The sequence below is a fragment of the Podarcis muralis genome, chromosome 2, assembly GCF_964188315.1.
Source record: "Podarcis muralis chromosome 2, rPodMur119.hap1.1, whole genome shotgun sequence".
NCBI classification, from domain to species: domain Eukaryota; kingdom Metazoa; phylum Chordata; class Lepidosauria; order Squamata; family Lacertidae; genus Podarcis; species Podarcis muralis.
In genome coordinates this window covers 36,608,675-36,633,073 of record NC_135656.1, presented here as the reverse complement: position 1 = coordinate 36,633,073, position 24,399 = coordinate 36,608,675, and the positions used below count along the sequence as shown (strand labels likewise).

Here is a 24,399-nt window from a genome sequence, read left to right as displayed (position 1 = left end):
TAATTTTTTAAAAGCCAGCCATGGCAAACAAGAATGGCAGACTACATGGGAATCTTTGCCCCCAGGTAAAATCATAGCATCATTAAAGTTAGCTTCAAAACCCATCCTGCAGCAGGAGAAAGGGGAGAGTTGTGAGCAATGGGGAAGACGGGAAACAAACACAAAAAGGTGGATAAATCAAGCTTTCAAAGGAGAGGTTTATGGGTCCTCGTGGGATTCAAGGCAAGCATTTTTAATGGTGTCTGTTGGGGATTATTTTCTCTGGTGGATTAGTAGGAAACAAACACATCATTGTTGCATGATTAAAGTGATTTCCTCAGTAATCCCCTTCTTAGCACATTAACCCACTGGAAAAGGGGGTGGGTGTTAGTTGTGTCACACGCCAAGAAGGGGTGTTGAAGTGGGAAGTGCAGACAAGCGCCCCCACAATGGATGTGCGCTGCCATAGGAACACATTTCTTCCCTGCAGTGTGCTGCTACTGCTGCTGACTTAGGTACCAGCGTTGCAGTTCTCTGGCTGTTAGCTTTTCTGCTAATGATGTATGGTGTGCTCAGCTCACCAAGTGCTTTGCAGACATTAACTCTTCCTTTCCCGAAGAGTCATGAGAGGCCAGCATTAAAGAGTTCTTCTCTCTCCCCACACCCTCCCCAACTCCTTCCCTAAGCTGCCGAAGAGAACTGAATGTGCAAATCCCAATGAATCAGTTTCACCTGTTTTTAACGATGTGGTAGGAAGAAAGATGAGGAGAGGTACAGCTCACTTCTTGTAGTGCAGGAGAGGGGCAGCAGTGGAACGATGCCATCGGTTGTTTATCTTATGATGTATGAGGGAAAATAAATGGTCGGGAGCACTTTTAGAGAAAGCTGCTAGAGAGAATGCAACCAAGACAGGGACATGGGCAGAAAGTTAACCCTCCCAGCCCTGCATGTGACAAACACGGTATCTGAGGGTGCTTGCTTTCTGCAACAGGAATGGTCAGGTGCAGTTTGCTTGTGCATTTGGAAAACACAACAAATACCAGGTCTCAAACAATTACCTACAAATGTAATGAAGATACCAAGTCTCAAAACATTGCCTACAAATGTGTGCGCATGAAGCCCAATGACCCATTTTAGGCTGATCATTTCGGCATTGCCAGAAAAGAGGAAACACACCACCAAGAAAGGTAGACAAAAGGGATAGAGGTTTGCGTTACATTTGCATATGCTGATTTTATATGGCATGGGGAAAATTTAGAAATAATTGCTATAATTTAAAGGGAAACACCATACATCTCGCCATAATGGGGGAGATTGTGGCCAGGTGACCTATGTGCTACCAAAAGTATTAACTGTTGATGGGCAATTTCGAGGCCCCTGTTCTCCCTTCTTTAAATAGGACTGAACTGGGCAGGACTTGTGCTGGAGATTGCTTTCCCCTCCTTCCTCCCATTCCTTTTCCCTCATGTTCCATGTCTTCTTAGAATGTGAGCCTATGGGAAGGGACTTTCTACTGCTTTTTTCTTGGTTAAATGCTGAGGCACAAACACCACATAGGCGCTGACTCTTAGGGGCCAAGGCAGTTTCCCCAACTTAATTTTTGAGGGAGCCGGGCACCCTCAATTTTCAGAGGGTGTTTGGCTCCACCCCCTGGCTCCTCACAATGTCGTGTATGTGATGTCTGGGCATTGCAATAAGCTGGAGAAGCTGGCATCTCTGAAACACCACAAACAAATAACTATAAAGCCTCACTTTGACAGCCTTTCAAGCAGAGGACTGGGCCATGTAAATTTTGACACAAGATCAGCTAACCTGTCTAGATGAGGTGAGGGGCAATGGAGAGGGGCAGGGGATATATAACCTTTTTCTGTCCATGTTATGCTCCCTAGCTTCCTGTTAGGATCAGAGCAGAACCAGACAATGCCTCTTCCTCTGTGAAGGAACCTTTTGCCGGGTGTAGCATATATCAAGGGCAATCAACCAGAGACTGACAAACCTTCTGAGGCTGCATACATACTATACCTTTAAAGCACATATGAAGCACATGTAGCCCCCCTCAAAGAACTCTGGGCACTGTAGATTAAGTCATAGAGTTTTGGGGAACCATAACTCTGTGAGGGCTTAACTACAATAACAAGATCGTTTCTGTTTGGTGAGAGACACTTTTGTCATAGACATCTTGCAGTTAGGGACGAGGAGATGGGGGGAGACGGGAGAGAGGGATGGTGGGTATTGTTCTTTCATTCTATTGCCTAGCATAATTGAAAGTGGAGACAATATATGTACCTCTCTCGGCTCATCTGTTTGCTTTGTAACACAAAAAACCTTAATAAAAACATACACACACACACACACACACACACACACACACACACACACAAATTCTTTGAAGGGGAAAGAATATGTTTCAAATGTCCTTTAAAGTGTGCACAAAGCTCCCATTCTGGAAGGAGCCCTACTCACAAAAATGACAGATTTGATGGACAGAATTTCAACTTCAGTCCTGCCCAACTTTTTCCAGGGTGGAGCCAAATGGCTTTGTCCATTTCTGTTCTCAATTTCAGACATATCGGAATAAAGGATGTTAGAAGCAGGCTGAGGATGAAAGGAAAAGATTCTGAGGTCATGTGCAAATTGCCCTGAATCCACTGGGCTGCCTCTGATCCCTATGGTACAGACACATGTCATGTTTCACATCCATACAGCTGATTGAGAACAGCAGTGGATGAGGCCAGCCTGTGCAATCTGCACAGCTGGCTTCCTTTGATGTCCCAAGGATAAAGGTATCTATCTTTAGTCCCAATTCACATCCTGCACATTTGTTTTGAAAGAAATGTCATCATGCTTTTCAGGCCAATTTGCCAAATACCGTGGATCACTAAGCAGTCAGTGGTGTCTCCACTTAATACTGAATACTGTATAGTATTCTTTACCAGGGCAAAGCAGACCACACATTAAGAGGCTTATTTATATGCCCACATGCCAATTTCCTCTGCAAAAAAGATAGCACCGCAAACAAAAATTCACCTAAAGGCTAACAAGGAGTATGACTGAAAGGATTGGTTTACACTTATATGTACCCCAGGGGTTACGGAAGAGTTATTGGTACTATTAAAATTACAATAGACCGCTGAGGAAGACAGAAACAGTCAAATGCATATGGTTATCGGTTATACATGAATACATGTTATGAAGGAAGTTACTCATACTGATTACCCTAAGAAGGCCACCAGTGGTTGTTTGTTTTATATGCTGGTGTGTGTGTGTGTGTGTGTGTGTGTGTGTGGAGAGAGAGAGAGAGAGAGAAGGAGAGAGAGAATTGCATTTGTTATCCATAGTTCATTGGGGTTTTCACATTATTGCAATAGAACAGTACAGTGGTACCTCAGGTTACATACGCTTCACGTTACATACGCTTCAGGTTACAGACTCCGCTAAACCAGAAATAGTGCTTCAGGTTAAGAACTTTGCTTCAGGATGAGAATAGAAATCGTGCTCTGGCGGCGCAGCAGCAGCAGGAGGCCCCATTAGCTAAAGTGGTGTTTCAGGTTAAGAACAGTTTCAGGTTAAGAACGGACCTCCGGAACGAATTAAGTACTTAACCTGAGGTACCACTGTACAGTCCCCGACTCGCTCTCCCCTCTCCCAGCTTCCCTTCCTCCAATCTTATTCCTCTCTTTTTTTTTTCTCCAGCTACAGCATTTTCATCTCTGACATTCAGTGAGTTAGCATGTTATATGGTGCTCATGATTGCATGCTCAGATAAGGAGATAAGGGTTGGGATAAATGAGTGTCTGCTCTTGTCACAGATTAAGATCTATTAAGTTATGGAAGTTTCCATCACTGCAACATGCCTCCCACTGCTTCCAGTTGTGGGTATTACTCAGGGAAGAGTTCCAAAAATACACTCCAAATCCCTGGGAAGCTTGGCTTTTTATCTAGTTCACAGAGTAGAAGTTTCCCATGGGCTGCTAGTTACAGGTGGTCTTTCACCCCATTTTCTGTGCCTGGAGAAGCCCAGACTTTCCAGTGTTGAGCGATTATTCATTTTGCTGCCAGATGGCTCAGTGGAACCATCCTTCTTGTCCTCTTGATAATCCCCCACCTGGCAGGTATGTAGCCGATTATTGTGAGGATTTATTTTGAAGTGGCTTATAGGTTGTTGCTTTTAATCTGTGTGGTTATACGATGTGTTTTATGGATTAAGTGTCTGCATAACTTCAAGCTCTGCATTTGTTCGCATTTTGTTCATCCCAACTTGATATTTTGTACTTTCCAGTTTGGCTTGATTTTGTTTTGTCTTCTTTGTTGCACAATTGCATTGTGCAAAGAGCCACAGCTTACTGGTTGGACAGTAGGGCTGCCGTAATAAAGGACGCTGCATGCCTAAATACACCAGGAGAAACATTAGCATGCATTGGCATAACTCAGGATCCGGCAGCAGGTATCTACACCCACTACTCCATTTGCACTCCACATACCTTTGCCTTCACTCCTTGTAGTAGGAGGCTTGAATCCAACTGATACAAACTTTTGGATTTTCTCTAAGTACTCTTCTCTAGATCAGTTCTCTGCCCCTTTGTTCTAGATAAACTCTTTCAGAACCTGTAAGAATTTGCATTTCCAGTCCTTGGGCTTCTTCTAGTCCTTGTGGGTCTTCTCATCGACCAGACACAGGCAAACTCAGCCCTCCAGATGTTTTGGGACTACAACTCCCATCACCCCTAGCTAACAGGACCAGTGGTCAAGGATGATGGGAGTTGTAGTCCCAAAACATCTGGAGGGCTGAGTTTGCCTATGCCTGGACTAGACTGTTCCACTCCAAATTGCCCCATCCCTACATCAGTTTCACTCCTCTTCCTATCACCTCCTTCCCAGTGTCCCACACCTCATTTCCATTTCTGCGATTATGCCATATGTTTAGTTAGGGACCTAAAGGAACATGCAGCCTCTGCTTGGGGAAACCTTGTACTGCTCTGCTAGCCCCCCGCTTCCTACAACTGACCACCCAAGTAGTTCCGCAAGCATCTCCCACCAAAGAAACCTTTTCCTCTCCCTCCCTCTCTTCTCATACACCATCCACACTCTATTTTTCTTTTCCAGCTCTTACTTCTATATTTCTATTATCCTCATTCTGCCAAGACCCAGGCTGCTCCCAGCCAACCCTGTTTGATTCTAACCTCCAGCTCCAAACTGGCTAACTTCACTGCATGTCTGCTTGACTTCTATTGCCATTTCCTTCACTGGATTTGGTGTGGGTTAAACCACAGAGCCTAGGACTTGCCAATCAGAAGGTCGGCAGTTCGAATCCCTGTGATGCGGTGAGCTCCCGTTGCTCGGTCCCTGCTCCTGCCAACCTAGCAGTTTGAAAGCACATCAAAGTGCAAGTAGATGAATAGGTACCACTCCAGTGGGAAGGTAAATGGTGTTTCTGTGCGCTGCTCTGGTTCACCAGAAGCGGCTTAGTCATGCTGGCCACATGACCCGGAAGCTGTATGCCGGCTCCCTCGGCCTATAGAGCGAGATGAGCGCTGCAACCCCAGAATCAGCCGCAACTGGACCTAATGGTCAGGGGTCCCTTTACCTTTACCCTGCTATCTCTGTTGTCCTAGCTATCCTCTCCTTTCATTTAACCCACACATTGCTAGTCCAATTGAATGTAATGGCCTGCATAGCGATCAATATTTCTCTCTCTTGTAATAAATCAAATATTCCTCGATTCTAAGCCCTGGTTTCTTGCCAGATTGCTATTTTCCCCTACTCTAAGTGAAACAAACTGTAACTTGTACACATGTATACAATGGTACCCAGGAACATTTCGATAAAAATATATAAGCAGATGTCACACTCTCAGATCATCCTTTTTGGTGAGCCTGCCGGTTTTCTTACATTTTCCGTTTAGGAGGCTGTTGCGAAGAATCTGATCCACCTTCATTGCAATGTCCGAGACGTTCTGAGCAATCGCCTGGATCCTCTCCATCAAGCCAACTGCTGGGTGGTACCTGAAGAATAAGTGAAAAAGAGATATAAACTTTGATTCATTCTTGTTAGGCATCCAGACTTGTCAGAAAGAAGGAAGAGGTCCCTCTGTCCCAAAACAACAGTGCTTTGAAATTGCAGCGCCAATCGCCAAAGACAGCCATTCTGGCAGCCAGAGGGATGTCATGGGAGAGAATGATGGACAAAAACTCCCACAGCACTTCCTCAAAACATTTGCAACAAGAGCCTTAAACTGAGGGAACAGCAGAACTGTGCCAAAGGCAAAGACTGAAACACACACACACACACACACACACACACATACACACACATACACACACACATACGCCCCCTTTCTGGAATCTGATCTGATCTTCTATAAGGGCTGTTGTGTGATGTGATCTTTGAAGCTCCCTTGAGGGGGCTCTATTGGAGACCCTTATACACCCAGTAGATTGCTGTGGTCTGTGGGAATGTTTCTCTTGCAAGTACCAAAGATCTCAGAAGCTTGCTGCACAGTAACTTAGAGCAGAGCTTTCAGTGTGGCTGCCCCTGATCTATGGAATAGCATTCCTGTCAAAGTATGACAGGCACCCACTACCTGCCCTTTCCAGAAACATGTGGAGACATTTTTGTTCCTACAGGCTTTCCCAGTGGGTCTTTTCCATGAGTGTCCACTTGGTAGGGTTTTGTTTTAAATACAGTTGGTGTTTTTTTTTTTGGTGTTTTTAACAGTTTTCAATTAGGACCTTTAAAGCCCTGAACGGCCTCGGTCCTGTATACCTGAAGGAGCGTCTCCACCCCCATCGTTCAGCCCGGACACTGAGATCCAGCACCGAGGGCCTTCTGGCGGTTCCCTCATTGCGAGAAGTGAGGTTACAGGGAACCAGATAGAGGGCCTTCTCAGTAGTGGCACCTGCCCTGTGGAATGCCCTCCCATCAGATTTGAAGGAAATAAGCAGCTATATTATTTTTAAAAGACATCTGAAGGCAGCCCTGTTTAGGGAAGTTTTTAATATTTAATGCTGTATTGTTTTTAACACTCTATTGGAAGCTGCCCAGAGTGGCTGGGCAAACTCAGCCAGATGGGCAGGATATAAATAATAAATTAGTAGTAGTAGCAGTAGTAGTAGTAGTAGTAAATCAGTTTGAGATTGTTTAGAAGGCAATTAATAAATCAGTGGTGGTGGTGGTGGTGGTGGTGATGATATTTAAATAACTAAAACCCCTGTTTGCCTCTGTAATGTATGAAATGGCCCCACTTGCCACCACCCCCATCCCCCAAGAACGGCTAAGGAGAGTTGACTCTCTCTGAAATTGAAGCCTTTTCTTACAGCGTAGATTCAGCAGGTTGGATGTGCATTACAGATGCCACGTATATAAGCTCAGCTGTAAAAGACAACTAGTGTAGGCATGTCTTCTGTCTGGGAACTGAAGCTCTTGCATTATCATTTTTTTTTGTAATTAAAAAACACCAACCTTACTTTAACTTCCAAGGACATTACCTTGCCAAGAGATTCTTAGTCATTTTAGGAATATAAACTAAGGAGTGAAATTACACCTGCCAAGTTTTTAAACTGCCAAAAAACAACAACCCACAACCATTTGCGGCAGTAATGAAAGGCATCTGCATGAAGGAAGCTTGGACAGATCCACTACTGGTATAATCAATTGGCAAAGATCCATTGCTATAAAGAAGGGGCCAGCTTAGCTTCCACTACCTCATTCTACTGCAGGGATATGGAAACATTTATCAGGCTGTGGGTCACATTGCTATCTGGGCAACCTTTCGGGGGTCACACATGCCAGTAGTGGGCGAGGCCAGAGGCAAAAAGTGGGTGGAGTAATTGATGTCAATGCTACCTTTGTACAGTAGGCTAGTTCCAACAGCCAGGCAAGCATGAAGCATTATCTGAGTTCAAGGACATATTCCAGCCAGGCAAAAGCACTCGGGGAGGGGGCAAAGGAGGACCCATCAAGGATGTGGCCTCAGGAGAGGTTGTGGGGCTGAGTATGGGGTATAGGATGAGGAGAGTTCCAACGATCAGACAGAAAGGCCCAGAAAGCTGCAATTGTCCCCCGTAGCCTGAGGTTCCCAATCCCTGTTCTCGTACAATGATGACATTCAGATTCTTACACCTCCCAGGGAAGAAAGCAGTCACACTTGTATCTCATTGGAAACCTGAGCAAACAGCCTGTCCTTGATTCATTCCAAAGGTTATTGGGAGTTTGGAGTCTTGCTTAAGGCAAAATGCTGAAAAATGAATAAAAAGACTACCAAATCTCCTTCATTCCACCTGAAAATAAATCCAGATTTAAAAAAGAAAAGCGCCAAAGAGCAGAGTGGGAGATGGAAAGGAGAAACCTCATTTCTAGAGCTTGTATTATATCCAAGATGTCCTTTAGTAGGTTTAGAGATCTTGGTTGGCTTTGTACAGCATGCAGTTGGCCTCTTCAGGGGCTTACAAGCACAACCGGTTGGGAGTGGGTCACAATAAACACGATCTTATGGTTTCGCTGAGTCTTGCATTCATTTGTGCTCAGTTCACCTCCTTCTGCTGTCCCTTGCATTACTCGGTCTCTTGGCTTCACTTACAAAAAGAGAAGTATTATTATTGCCTCTGCTAAAGTGGCTTTGGCTGACAAAACTCAGGCTGCAATATATTTGTTGGTCTTTTCAGGTGGCACAGGCCTTTTTAGTGTTTAAACAGCACAAAAGAATACTTTGAGAACTTAACAGCATCTATCATTCTCAGCGGGCGAATAGGGGGTGGATGCTTCCTTCATAATTAAAGAGCAGCCAGGTGACATTTCTGCTCTGCATTTCAGTGTTGCCAGAGTAGATCTAATCTTTGAATAAATAGCACACCGATCTTGGCAAATGTAATGACTGAGCAATCTCCACAAAGAAGATGTTCTAACTGTCAAGAAACCAACCATATTTTTTTTTTACTCATGTAATCTCAGATAACAACAGCTAGCTGCTGCTCTATGATGGCCACAACTCCGGGAAGGAGGAGAATAATTAAGATAATTGTTAATTTGTATAATTAAGGCTTCAGCTCTAGGAGTCCCACTGGACTCAAATGGACTTAGTTCTGTGTAGACGCACATAGGGCTGCACTGTCAGTCATTCTGAAATGATGGGATGGAGCCTGTTCAGCAATGCATATGTGAGCTGTAGGGTTTTCTTAAAAATTCAATCAAGTGCTTAACAGCTCCATTCTTTACCAGCCCAGAAATAGGACTCACATTTTCAACCCTTTGGAGAAATGTGAATTTCAAAGAATGGCTGTGTTTTGGTTCTGGTACCGTTCCAGAAAGGGCGAATTAGGTAGGTTTGCTTTTATGTGCAATCTGAATCAAATTTCTTCCCAATCTCAGTTCTGCCTGCAGCTTTCCTGCTGGAAAGACTTTTCTGCCTGTCCATCGTTCTAATTCACCAAAGTGTTTCAGTATGTTGCTTTTGCTACATGCATGCTATGCAGTTCCTTTGGATTAAAGAATGGGCTGAACAAGTCGATCATTAAAGGGAAAGACTTCTGTTGCATAAGCCTTTTTGCATTTGAAATGCTTAGGCCACCAGGAAGAAGACTCATCCTCTATAGCAAGGATGGCCAGACTGTAAACTTTAGGGTCCCTGTACCATTAACAATTGTGCAGATGAGGGAACTTTGATGCAAAGCTTATGCTGTAGGGACCTGAAAAGCACCACCTGCACCTGCCCAACTCCCAAAGGTAAATCGGCTCGAATGCTGAAAGGCTGGCCATCTCCTTTCTATAGAGCACCTCATTAAAATCAAAGAGTCTTATGCTTGTGGACAGAATGGGGTCCTGCATAAATCACATATAACACATCAGGGAAAAGTTAGTGCAGTGGTGTGGATGGAGGTGGATGGGCTTGAAGTTATGCTTGTTATCGTCAGAGTAAGTATAAGGAGCCAGTGTGGTCCGGTGTCTAAAATGCCAGCCTCGCACTATGGAAATAAGGATTTTAAAGAAACCACAACAACTCAACTATTGTTTCCCTGGGCAAATAGCTACCTCTCAGTTTTTCGCTCCTCCATTTGTGGAAGCAGGGCCAGTAATTGGCTACTTCAGAGAGCGGCTTTGACGGGGAAAGTGCTGAGCAATTGCAAAGCACTTTGTGGATTGTGTTGTGTGCTAAATTATTAGTAATAATGGAGTCCATCTTACACCCAGGAGCAGAAGCTGCAGGCTACTCTTCTCCTTTCTCCAGTCCTGCATTACTGAAGGCAGAGCAGGGGGTCCATTTTGTTCTCAGGAACAAAGAGGACAAAGACAACTGAATGGCTTGCACTTATTATCTGTAGAATCTAAAGGGTTGGGGCGGGGCAATAATGCAATTCAAAACTCTATTACTCTGCAGCCCTTGCCCTTCAACTGATATGTTCATCGCAGCTGTCTTGAGTGCAGAAGGAGCTGAGTTGCATTCAGAAATGTTTCAAGCCATCTCCCATGTGGCAGATGCATTTTTTTAGAAAGCATAGTTGTGATTCCAAACGTGTGATCCAAGTGTGTGCTTAGGTTGCTTATGAGACCTCAATGAAAATAATAGGAAATTTTCACTTTTCCTTTGCCTTTTCTGATGTAGTGTCAAATGCTGAATTTTGCCAGGCCAGGGTGACCACGGATGCATCACCAAAAAGGTATATCTGGTGTGTGTGTGTGTGTGTGTGTGTGTGTGTGTGTGTGTGTGTAAGTTCTATATTTTAAATAATAATTCAATACATCTCACCACAATGGGGAAGACTGTGAGCTCAGTTTGCTGTTGATAGGCAATTTCTGGGCCCCTGCATTCTCTTATTATGGGCCCCTCTCCTAAAACTAAACTTGAAAAAGAGACCTGTTCTCTGACAGTTCTTCAAACAAACAACAGTCCTCAGCATTGCCAACACAGGCCATTATGCAGGGTAACCCAAGCAGTGTCAATCAAAAGTAGTGTTCTTTAGAGAACCAGGGTCAGCTAAAGCCCCTGTTGAGCATACCTTCAGTATCAATTCTGGGCCTGCTGAAGTGTAATGTGCAAAACACTCTTGGTGAGAAGGAGAGAGTTGCTGTAAAGGACTCAAAGGGATGGTTGGAAGTTGAATCTGGAAGGCCAATGGCTCCTCATACCTGGCATATGGGATGCAGTGAGCTGTAGTGGGTAAAACGCTGGGACTGAACTTGATCTACATTTGTTTAGCAAGGGGAAGACCTTAGACCAGATGCATGGCAGCCTTCCTCAAAGTGATCACCTCCAGATGTTCTTGGCTACAGTTCCCACCATTCCTGATCCATGGCCACACTGGCTGGGGCTGGCAAGAACTGTAGTCCAATTTAGGGTACGCGGCTGGGGAAGCCTGATACATGAGAAACAGGTCAACAGGGCAATTAGAATGAAATCAAGGTTATGTTGTTGAGATTTTCTATTAAAATGTATTACTTTTGCTACTCCTATTGATGTATCTGAAGGTGAATATTGCAGCAGATCCTGTCTCCCGCAGCATTATGATTGCAAGCCTTTTCTCTTTCTGGAATGTTAAAATACAGGGAAATGTCATTACAAATGAGCAAAACTTTAGGAGGTCTGTCCTGGGTTAACTCAGCAGGAAAATGTGTCCTGATTTCAGGTCCCTTCTATTTAAGCGTTATGTTTGTTCTTCAACAGATCACTGAACCTGAAGGCTGGAATTTAAAGTACCTCAATTCTCAAGGCTAAAAAAAATATCCTGCTTCTGGTTTTATGAACCTTCCTGGCTCCAGCTCTTGATTTAAAGGCCACACTCTGGCAGTAACCGATCCACATTCTCTCCCCCCCCCCCTTCAAGATGGTTTATGACTCCCAGCATTGGCCCCTCGTGCTACCAAGGGGGGGGGGGGACGGGACAACTACATATCCTGAACTTTTTAAAAAAGACACCAATCTATTTAAAATCATGGGGCAAGACTCCACTGGGATATTAGAGCTGTTCCAAGGGAAGATTATGAAAGGTGTAAATTATATCTGGCAAGCAATTAAAGATGCAGTTCTTTGCCCATTTGCCTGGGTGTTAGCCCCATCAAACCCAAAGGGATTTAAAGCTGAGATATGTAGAGGGTTTTGCTGTAAATTATTAGTATTATTAACATCCTGCCAGTCCATCAGTTAAGAAACAAATTCAAATAACATGGGGTGTTGCACAACATGGCCCAAGAAAAGGGCCATGTGAAACAACAACCCCAAGCTCTTTAGTGTGAAAGCCCTGCTCATTCTAAAGCTGCATATCCGACCCCCGAGCCGTCGGAAGGCAATCCTGTATAGTGAATTTTTAAAAAAATGTTTACTGTTTTATTATGTTTTTATATGTGTTGGAAGCTGCCCAGAGTGGGGTATAAATAGTAAGGTGTGTGGGGTATAAATACAGTGGTACCTCGGGTTACATACGCTTCAGGTTACATACGCTTCAGGTTACACACTCCGCTAACCCAGAAATAGTGCTTCAGGTTAAGAACTTTGTTTCAGGATAAGAACAGAAATCAGGCTTCGGCGGCACAGCGGCTGCAGGAGGCCCCATTAGTTAAAGTGGTGCTTCAGGTTAAGAACAGTTTCAGGTTAAGAACAGACCTCCGGAATGAATTAAGTACTTAACCCGAGGTACCACTGTAGTAAAATTTTCATTATGGAATGGTATGTCCCCATTTTCATCAGAGAAATGTTGGAGGGTATGCATGCATACTTCAGAGTAAGGCAGCAATTGTATCCCCCCCCCCTTCCATGTTGAAGGTGTGTGCAATGGCACACCTCTCTGTCACCTTCTGCAAGCAAAGAGGGGTGTGGCCAGTTTGTTTGCTTTTACGCAGGTGGGTAATAAACAACCACTAGCACTAATCAGTGGAAAGCCCCCAAAACAGAATGCTGCAGGGTGCTGACAGCTTCTGAACCAGGTGTGTGTGCAGGGGGAGTGATTCCACAGCAGGAATATAGTGGAAACCACCCAAATAAACCCGCCCCCCCAACCTTCTGGCCAGGTTGAGCTGACAGGGCCCTGAATGTGACGGTGAATCTGCCTTTCTGCATCTCTCCTCAGCCCCTTGTTAGGATTATTCTGTACACTCCAAAAACCCCACTGCTCGCATGCCTATTTGAAACATGTTCCTTTTCTTTCATAGGCACAGTGCTAAATGTTTGGCTTTGAGGGATTTGGACAGCTATAGGAAAAAGAGGCCAGACAAACATCTGCAAGAATAAGCTGCTGTGTAGAGCAGCTGGCCACCAGAAGCGCCACACTTCTTGCAGTGGGGCCACCAGAGGCCTCCAATCTTATTGCAGTTCAGTCTTCTATTTGTTTTGTTTTTCTCTTCCATTCTTGGATAATCTCTTGAAAATTATGAGGACTTTGTATTCCGCTGCAAGCCACTTGAACAAGCTAGTTAAGTGGAGATGAACTTTCCTATTAGTATTCTGATGATCAGTGCTAATTCAGATGAAATCAGAATTGGCTTCTGGGGGGACTTTTTAGCTGGAAAATGGGCTATACTTCTAATGAGGCCTAATGGTCAAGATTCCCAGCTGGTACAAAATTGCCACAGCTCAAATAAAAGGCTGCATTTTACTACAGATGGCAATTGGGTCTATTACTCACAGAGAGTTTTTACCAGTTCCATTAACTGTCAGCTGCTCTTTTATCAAAAAGTATTAACTTAGAAATGAGTGTTTGGCTATCGCACTCTCAAATGCTCCTTTCATTTCTTCCAAATGAGGACGTTGTGTCACATTAGCTGTTCCGCAAGAATTTCTGTGAAATGTGCTATGGACGTTTCTGTGGAAACAGACTTCAGAGTTTGAGCCCAAGAAAGCTCATGGAATATTACACTCCCGTAAGCTATATCGGAGTAAGATAATGGCACAGATAGTCTCTGTCATGCCTCTTTGCATCTTTGTCACATAACTATCGAAAAGTGATATTTTAAGACAAATGACTGAACACAATTTAGAGTGAGTTTCAATTTCAGAACCTATTCAGCCCTTTCAAATTGTTTAATGGGGGGCACATGGGGGGAGCAGATAAGGGGGCTACGTAGACAGGGGACATATATGATTGTTGAAATTTGATCTTACACCAAGGGCCAAGCTACATGTCATGTTAAGCACATTTTAAAATGAGCACACTTTCAGGGCAAATTTCTGTTCAGGTGGTGGTGGTGGTGGGAAAGACTTAAATGCTGTCCCAGCCATTTCCCCTTCAAAACAAAACTGGTTAGCTGAACAAAGATGGGGAAACCTGATGCCATGGACCAGCTGGACATAGAGGAATGGTGGGAAGAACCGGCTGGGGAACTCTCAAGGGAAGAAAACTCAGAGCCAGGAGATTGGTGGTGGGATGATGAAGAGTGGTCAGAGATAGAAGAGGGAGACAACCGGGAAAGAGCTTTCCTATAAGAGGGAACAAGTGTGATTTTCTGACATGATTTTCACTCCATACATCTCATATAGAAATTAAGTCACTCACGTAATCCAAGAGTATGACTAAGGCAAAGAGATCCCTCCCCATAGGTCTCTCAGCAGACTTTTGAATATTAAGAGTGGCTGCTTTTAAGCGCCTCTCTACAGATCTGTAGAGAGCTGATTGGCCAGAGAACCCAGAGTTTGACAGAAATGTCTCTACAAGCCTCTTTCAGTTCATGGAAGTGTAAAAAGTGTGGGGGACAGGAAAGAGTATGTGGCTTTGAGGGTGGGGTTTTTTGGGATGGGTGGTTAAAAATTGCCTAACATTCTTATTGGGAGGGCTGTGTCCCAGTAGCCCTAGTGGAAAAGCCTCCTTGTTGTGCTGTTGGTGGAGGAACACTTTTGGCACTATGTATAAAAACATAGAGCTGAAAGGTATGCCACAGGTCATCTAGTCCCAAACCCATGACCCTGGGATTATTGTTCATTGTTCCCTGTTTGTTTTTATGGCATTTTTGTATTTTACATCTTTGTAAGCGGCTTTGAGAATCTTTTATTGGAAAAAGAATAAATTATTATTATTAATGTAATGTGTGTGTGTGTGTGTGTGTGTGTGAGAGAGAGAGAGAGAGAGAGAGAGAGAGATTTATAAGTATACAGTCCCTGTCTGTAGGTTGTACTGTGTTTTCCTAATAATCAAATGATACCATGGTATTAAGTAGAGTTCACAGAAATGCTGCCATTGGTGCATTCCCAGTCTGCTAGCACATTTTTCTGGTGCCTCGGTAGGCTACCAGCAGTGAAGTAATAAATGCTGTTTGTTTATATATAAGCTTGTTTTGTGGCAATGGTATAAATTCCACCCAAACGTTCTGGGAGCTTGCCAGCTATTGAAATTAAAGTAAATTACTGTAGGTTCTCTCAAATAATTTTTTCCCTGGGACCTTAAAAACGTTTACTAACAAAAATATAGTACTTTTATTCCTGAGCATCAATATTGATTTTCCCTTTATTATTTTTAGATTTATATTTCTGTGTCTTGATTAAGATTCAGCTCACACCGCAGTTTATAATAGACTGACTACAGTATTTATCATCCTTCAAAAACTCCCTGTAAGATATATCTTTCCCCAAGGCAGCTCATTTTCAGTATGAGGTGACTGGGAGTTGACTCTTTTTTATATATCTTTTTTTTTAAAAAAAGTGCACACATTAATTTAATTCCCCATTCCCCCTGCTTTGTCTCTTGTCTCCAATTTTGCCACTCCAGCTTAGTTATAGCATGTTTATCTCTTTACCGGATGCTGTATCTTTATTGCCTCTTACAAAATGGGCATTACTAAAAGATGAATCTCTTTCTGCTTTGTGCATTGTCTCCACAGCACAAACTCTAAATACATTCTCAGTGTAATCTGGTATTCTTAGCAGCTCGCTGTCAAAAGCAGTGACTTCAATGTGTGACAAATACAAATGGTAGAAAATAGGTATTTTTAAAGACAGAATGTGAGGGATGTGTTGGAATTGAACTATTATAAAGTATCATTCATTCATGGGTCTCAAATGTCTCTTTATATAAGGTGCATCAATTGCCTTCCTAACCAGGCAGTGAAGAGTGGTTTCAAAGCAGCGTTTGATGTTGCTTCTAGTTCAGCTCTTGTCAGGTGACACAAGAGAGCCAATAGGCATCTATCTGGTGAATTCTCTGCTCTGGCTCCTGAGTCTGAGCAACTTGTTCCTTGAGTTGATTTCAGTGTCCATACTTGCCTGCCTGTCCACCTGTTGCTTGTTTTTTTCTCCAGACTAGACAAAGTCATTCCTACTATTATTCCCTGTAGGGAGCTTTCTGGGTGGAAAGTACCCTTCTCACAATTAATTGCAGCACATAACATGCTGGACAGAAGTCCACACACGTCACATGCACCATGAATATTTTTTAACTTTTCTTGTAAGGGCGGGGCCTGAATTAGAGACACTCTTGGCATGGCTATAGGACTTGATGCCCTCCCTCCCATGACGTATAATTCTTTTTATTCAAAAAATGAACTCCTGTTCACGTGGAGGAAGCCTAAAAGGCCATTCATTGTTAATAACTCATTCTCAAATTGCCCCCCTTAAGAATCTAATTGCTCCCCTGTGGGACGTGTGCCCCACGTTGGGAACCATGGGTCTAGACCATCAGGGATGGGGAACCTCTGACCTTTCAGATGTTCTTGGACCAAAACCTCCCATCTTCCTTGACCATTGACCATTCTCCAGTGAGAACTGGAGTCTATCACCAGCTGGAGGACCACAGCGTCACCATTCCTGGTTTAGAGATGTGAAGGTCTGGGGGGAAACCAGAAAATGTGGAGTGGGGACACACACACCCCATTCTTCTGCAACCCCCATCCTCATTTTTCTGGTTTTCTGTCAGGCCTTCTCATCTCTATTCCCAAATGCCAGGAATTCTGTAACCTTATCTTTGTAAAAACTGCTCCATCACAGAAACAACCACGAATAAGCTTAACTCCCCTATTTCACATAAGAGGCACATTTAAAAAGAAGAAGTCGCCTTCCATTTATTTTCCTTCCAGAATAACCAGCCATAGGTAAAACTAGCCCAAGTCTGGCACACTTGTCCCTCCCTCCCATCTCCCCCGGCATAGTTTGCTCTCAGCATTTCTGGATGTGCAGAACTCCCTGTGCCACGGCTTTCATCTGTAAATGGTCTGAGATAGTATGACAACCCTTGGCTCCAAATGTCCGCAGTCAACAGTTTGTCACCAAATGTTAATGCAGAGAGAAGCTTCCCATGATAAATGGACTCTCCAGTGCATTGAAATTTAGTGCCAGAAAAGAACAAAGGGGAAGAAATGCCGAGGAATTAGCTCTCAGGGAAAAGGAAGGAAGGAAGGAAGGAAGGAAGGAAGGAAGGAAGGAAGGAAGGAAGGAGAAAGTGAGGTTTAGTGGGAAATTAAGGAACCATCGTAAGTATGAAAAAACAACAATCCCGCAATAATTTTCAAGATGAAGCCCCAAATTATTTTTAACATGAAACGTTAATAGTGCATCTTGTAAAAAAGTGTTGTGGATCAATGAACTGAGGTTTGGCCTTACCCAGAGGTTTCTCAGGGGGAACTCAATGTATGTTAAGATCTTTCTGTCAGCACAAGCATTTCAGCTTGCCAGACAGAACAATTTCCCCTCTCCTCCACCTAGGTTCATAAAGACACCACAGCCTCTGCTGTCCCTCATTCTGAAGGAAATTGAACCCTGGCTAAGCATCTGTAACCCCTGGAATCTCGCACCGCTCAGAGATTGAGGTGGCATGCTGCAATATGTAAATTAGAAATAGAAGCAATATCTCTGCCAGGGATGTTTGGAGAATGAAGATTTTTATATGTGAGGATTTATGCATATACTTTTGCATCGTGTGCATGATTGATGAATAATGTTCAGATGTTGTGAAGTATAACCTACTTTGGGACATAATCTAGGCTGGGAATCAATAATGTCAGTGCAGTTCCATGGAAGCAGAAAATCTCTATGTGGCTCCGGTCCACCCATCAATTAAACTATATGGTACTTGACTTAAAACTCTTGAATGCAATTCACTTTAACTTTTAACACTACAAAGGGAAGTTCCGCACTTAAACATCTCATTCATGGAGACTCATCGGCTCCTGAGATGTGTACTCATGGGAGAATGGCACTTCATATGCCACAGCAAAATCACACATTCATTCCTCTGTCATACTGATATTAATTGCTGTGTGGGGAAAATAAAATATGAAGCAGTCATGATCCTAATATAAGGTGTGTGGTTTATGTGACCAACATTTCAAAAAATTAAAAACAGGCAACGGACATGGGACAACCGGGATGTGGATGAACCCTAAGTGACTATAATGTGTATCAAAGCATCATCATCATCTCTGATAACCACTTAGAATAGCCAAATTTGGTTTTCAGTTTGGGAATCAAATAAGGCTGGACTCAGAGAACTCCTCAGGTACAGAGAAGTATATTACTTTGTCATTTTAAAAAATAAAACAAAACAACAGCAACAGACTACAGTGGTACCTTGGGTTAAGTACTTAATTCATTCCGGAGGTCCATTCTTAACCTGAAACTGTTCTTAACCTGAAGCACCACTTTAGCTAATGGGGCCTCCTGCTGCCGGAGCACGATTTCTGTTCTCATCCTGAACCAAAGTTCTTAACCCGAGGTACTATTTCTGGGTTAGCAGACTCTGTAAGCTGAAGCGTATGTAACCTGAAGCGTATGTAACCTGAGGTACCACTGTAATAGAGACCTGTGCTCAGAGCTTTCAAGGAGCTGCAGAACCTTGAAAGAGGCCAGTGACAACAAAAGCTTCTCTCCCATTGCCAATTACACATGTGGGGGCCCCATTCTGCATTGGAACTATAGTGGGGGCTAAGAAGTAAATCCCCCTTCCTTCATATGTCATGGTTCATCCCCCTGCCCTGAAATGCCTGCATACGTTTTACAAAAACCCACACAATTACTAATTCTTCCATGAACGTGGCAAGCACAGGATCGCCACTTTCCCTTCCTTTTATATGCAGCTCTTCTACTGTGTCTGACCTGCAGAAATTAAACAAGTGAACTAAGCATTATTCTTCGCTTTATCTCTGTGCCAAGAAAAGCTTCCCTTGCAATTTTATGCTGTTAAAGGCACAGGACCAAGGAAACAATGTGGCGGCTCTAGATGCATCTATTTGGGAATCTTTGTCGGGGCCAAACTCTAGCACTGTTGGCAGCTTCTGAAGTCATTGTAGTCCGCTGCCAACTACCCCTGACATCCTGTCGCGATTTCAGCATGGATAATGAATGAACGGGGACATGCTGTCTCTACTCTAGCTCCCTCTCCTCATTTTGATGCAACAGCAGCCATTCTTCACCACTCACTGGCCCAGAAGCCCCTGCTGTGCCCTGTTGCTGCTGTTGCCTGGGGATTGCTGTCATGTTTCCACCCAGGAAGAAGTAGCTGCATCTGAGCGAAGTGATGGATTGCCCAGGCACTCTACGGAACACCTAGAGGTTCCATTCTCATTCTTCTTCATGAAGGGGTGTTGAAAGCGAGCTCTTCTAATTTGATTTGGGATCTGCGTTTAAGTAGCAGAGACTTCTTCAAAAAAACAATTTGGATAAAAGTGGTGCTGCAGATGGTGTGTTCCAGAAGCCCCGAACAAGAAAACAACATGCCAGTGCTATTAATTAGAAACCTCAAATGAGGTTTGCCTTGAAATTAACACCTTTTTATTGCATCTGCTTGCACCTAAACATCTGAAGAATTAAAAAGTGCTTGCCAGTCTCAGTTCTCCTGGTTCCGGGGAACGGGAGAGGTGAAAGAGAAGTTAAATCACAGCAAGGATGGAATATGTCATACATATGCGCATGCACACACACACACACGGCAAAGCTGTCTTATTTATGTCCCACATAACTATATATATATATGTCCAAATAACTATATACCGTGGGTGAGGGTAAACTCACATCACCCAGCCTACCAAAAAAACAGCAATACAGTGGTACCTCGGGTCAAGACCTTAATTCATTCTGGAGGTCCGTTCTTAACCTGAAACTGTTCTTAACCTGAAGCACCACTTTAGCTAATGGGGCCTCCCGCTGCCGCCGTGCCACCAGAGCATGATTTCTGTTCTCATCCTGAAGCAAAGTTCTTAACCCGAGGTACTATTTCTGGGTTAGTGGAGTCTGTAATCTGAAGCGTATGTAACCTGAAGCATCTGTAACCTGAAGCACCTGTAACCAGAGGTACACACTGAAAGAGCAAGCGAGCTTGACTGACAAAGCCTAGGAAAGAGCTGAACAGTCCTCCATCTAGTCCTGAAGTGGAGATCTGTTCCAAGCCACTGCAACTCCAAGTCACTAGGATGCCTTGACCAGAAACTCAAAGCAGGAACTAGGTTCAGGAGTATGAATTCAATTCAGGATAGTAGCTTTGCACCACCTGGCAAGTATTGTCCCTGGAAACCTGGCACTCTGTGTAATGGCAGAGCTCTGGTTCTGGGAATCAGGAGGCTGGGTTCATGACTCCTCTTTCCCTGGTCATGAACCAGTTGTCTACAGGAGTTTGACACTTTGCCCCACCCTCTTTTACATGGGTTAATGCACATTGGGACTTCCTCTAGGTTTTTCTTGGTATTTGCCACCAGCCACTTATATCCTATCTCCCCCCCCCCCCGATCCAAAGGCAGAGAGTCCCTCCTAATGGCTTAAGAGGGTAGACTGTGGGTGGGTTCTCCTCTTGCTTTTGGAATAGAGTCATTCCAATTTCCCAGTCCCCTCTTCTACTCTGGCCAGCAATGTTTATAGAGCGCAGGTGGGGGATGTGGTGCCATCCAGTGATGACTGGACTGCAGCTCCCATCGTTCCTGACCGTCAGCCATCCTCACTATGGCTTTTTATAGAACATGTAGGCACTCAGGGTTGCTCTTGCTTTTTAATTGCATCATACCAGACTAGAATGTTTGCCAACGAAGTACCTTAAACACAGAAAGAGGAATGCATTGGCAGAACAAGCAATTTAGGCAAAAGGAACTACAAGAGAATTTGACTATTCCACTTTGGCTCAAGCATTACATTAATTTGCAGAGCTGGTCCTAAGACTTAATTACTGGGCTAAAAAGACAGGGTGCTTCTCTCTTGACATTAAAGGACATCGACAGCATTTCCTTAGGATGGGCAGTGTCTGACACAAAGCCCCATCATGGGAAGACTGCCTTCTCTCTCTCTCTCTCTCTCTCTCTCTCTCTCTCTCTCTCTCTCTTCAGAGCTGGAATGTTTCCTATAAGGCTTAGCTATTTTCCAATTTGGGATCAACACTGCCAAGACTGGGCATTAATTACCAAGGGCAGATGAGAGAGGAGAACAGGGAGAACTATCTGTCCAAACAGATATTCCTTTAGCTATCACCACTTAACTGAGCGTTGTTCAGGTGAGCAGAAAGATGCATCCTGTGTTGGAGGCACTTCCCTAGAGCACTCCTGGCCTAGAATTAATCAGGGAATCAAGGGGTCAGCTCTTCTTCTTTTCTTCTGGCTTATAAGTAACAAGTGTATCTGCATTTATCCCAAGCAGTACAGTGGTACCTCGGGTTACATACACTTCAGGTTACATACGCTTCAGATTACAGACTCCGCTAACCCAGAAATCGTGCTTCAGGTTAAGAACTTTGCTTCAGGATGAGAACAGAAATCATGCTCCGGCGATGCGGCGGCAGCAGGACGCCCCATTAGCTAAAGTGGTGCTTCAGGTTAAGAACAGTTTCAGGTTAAGAACGGGCCTCCGGAACGAATTAAGTACTTAACCCAAGGTACCACTGTTTTAGAAACACTAAGCAGCCATTTTGTCTAGGCAGCACAAATGTGGCCTTTCTCTCCTGCAGCAGGGTTCAATTAAGCTAAGGGAGCTACTGGCAGAGGAAGAGGAATGTGGGGGGGGGGCGCACTGCCCCCGGCAGCACGATCCCAGTGGGGTGCCATCACGGCTGCCCCTCCCACCCGCTCTGGGTGCCATGCCCCCAGGACGTGTGCCACGCCTTTGTGGGCAGCACACCACACCCTCACGATGTGTGCCAGCCCTGCCCCCGCCTGCTCTCCGCCCCCCGGTGCCAGAGCATGAAGCTCCGCCACTGAAGGGAGCACTGTGGTAGCAGGTGCAGTGGTTTCTGCTCTGGTAACAAGACATTCCTACTTGTTATTACATCGTGACGGGCATAATAAGCCACAAATGCAACTGTCAAATTCCCACTCAGTCAAGAAGCTCCCTGGGTGACCTTGGTCCAGTCAACATCTAAGCCAACCTACTTTACAGGGTTGAAGTGAGGATAAAATGGGGAGGGGGGCAGTATATTTGAATGAGAAACTACCTAATTCAAACGTCTCAAACCAATATGTGAACTGAAACACAGCCACCTTCGCATTTCAGATTTTAGAATGCAGTTCTCAAACAAAACCAATGTGTTCAAAAAAAAAGGTGTTTATCAGGGGAAAGTGTGCATATAACTGCATATATTCGTGAAGATAATATACAAAAATATTATGGTATGTTCAGTGCTTTTCTTCTAGAAAAATAGGTTCTGGTAGTCACCATGAAGTTGTTACGGTAAGTGCCACACTTTTAAACAACAACAAAAAGAGGTGCCTCTACTGCGTACCCTTCCCCCCTCCCACCCAATACATCTTTATTGGTTTTTAACAACAGAAATGCTTTCTTAAAGTAAAATCACAGTATAAAGTTTCAGTTTCAGTTTCAGTTATATACCAGCGATAGAAGACCTTCATGTAGTTTTCCTTACCCTTGAGTACCCCCTGGGGGGGCGGGGAGCACTGGGTACATTAGTCACAACTATATACCAAAGTGAGCTTCTTCAGAGAAATTCACACTAAATTGCTGCTGAATTTTCATGGTGAGCTTTTTAAAAAAGAACTGAGGATTGCTGCAGAAACATGGAGAAATGAATTTAAGATTGGAAAAATGAGAAACTGAGGAAAACCAAAGTTGGCATATTCGTCTCTCCTTACCCTGAACTCCAGTTATCTAGGATAAAAAGGTAACAAAGAAAACAAAGACATCCGATTTCTGGGAGAAGTGCCAAATTCAGTGAAACTATTTGTCAGAAGAGACCTGAAGAATACCCTGGATTCCTTATGCACTTTGCATACAGGCGTATCCATAGCATGTAGGTAAGGAGCTGCTCTCCCTAGATAGCCATCATAGGCAGCAGGCTAGATCCCACTGGATCCTGAACCCATGACTTGGGAATATCAAGCAGCTGTTCTTACACATTCACATGCCATCCTTTCACACAAACAGCATTTGGGAGTAAGCTTTGTTGTCTGCCATTTCTTTTTCTGATGTTCTTGGCTGTTTCAATGTTTTATATATTGATTTTTGCTGTTTAAACGTGGTCATGGATTTTAATTAATTTTATTTGACTGGCTTGGCACCCCACTTTCAGACACCCAACTGAAAAGCAGTATAGAAATTTCGCAAACAAGCAAACAAACATCCGTGCACCCACTCGAGCAGTTGATCAATAAACTGAAAATCCTGCCAACAGCATCCAGCCCCATCTGTTTCTAGGCCTTGCACCCTAATAGTCCCTTACATCCTTGAGAATTTTAAAAATGTTCATAGCCGTTCTGTAATGCCTTTGTAACAAAGCAAACTTGTTTCAAATCAGCTGAAAACCATTTAACTAATAAATCCAGAGGTTTCAAATGCCTGCATTTACTTCAAGATTATTATTGTTACTATTTGGTCAAGTGCATCTGAGTTTAGAGATGGAAATAAACACCCTATTTTTCCACAAATCTACGTGATCTGTGAATTTGAATATGCCACTTCATTTGTCTCTCTACCACTGTATAAAAGGGTAAAGGGACCCCTGACCATTAGGTCCAGTCGTGACCGACTCTAGGGTTCCGGTGCTCATCTCGCTTTATTGGCTGAGGGAGCTGGCGTACAGCTTCTGGGTCATGTGGCCAGCATGACTACGCCACTTCTGGCAAACCAGAGCAGCGCACAGAAACGCCGTTTACCTTCCCACTGGACCGGTGCCTATTTATCTACTTGCACTTCATGCTTTCAAACTGCTAGGTTGGCAGGAGCAGGGACTGAGCAACGGGAGCTCACCCCATCGTGGGGATTCAAACTGCTGACCTTCTGATGGGCAAGTCCTAGGCTCTGTGGTTTAACCCACAGCACCACCTGCGTCCCTCTACCACTGTATGAAGTGCCCTATATGATTATCCTGAGCTAGCTTTGACTTCTCATATAGATAACTCACTTAACCCATTTACAGGTCATAACATTTCTGGTGGCCTGAATGTCTGTATCCCTTTCAAAGATTAGAAGAGAAAAAAAATCATGCCAGGGAGTGTTGGTGCTGGCTTGCACTCATGATTGAGAGGGCTGACGTCACATGCACAGCACCCTGATATCACACAACATCATGACGTCACAAGCACGACATCGTG

The 24,399-nt window shown here is 44.0% G+C and overlaps 1 protein-coding gene across 1 annotated transcript in view; it reads right to left on the bottom strand.

Annotated features, from left to right (window-relative positions):
• MGAT5B (alpha-1,6-mannosylglycoprotein 6-beta-N-acetylglucosaminyltransferase B) overlaps positions 1 to 24,399 on the bottom strand; it is a 168,812-nt gene that overhangs the window by 69,844 nt on the left and 74,569 nt on the right. Inside the window, exon 4 of the mRNA XM_028717043.2 lies at positions 5,869 to 5,981. Coding sequence (XP_028572876.2) covers positions 5,869 to 5,981 — 113 coding nt within the window. The remainder of the gene's footprint in view (positions 1 to 5,868; positions 5,982 to 24,399) is intronic.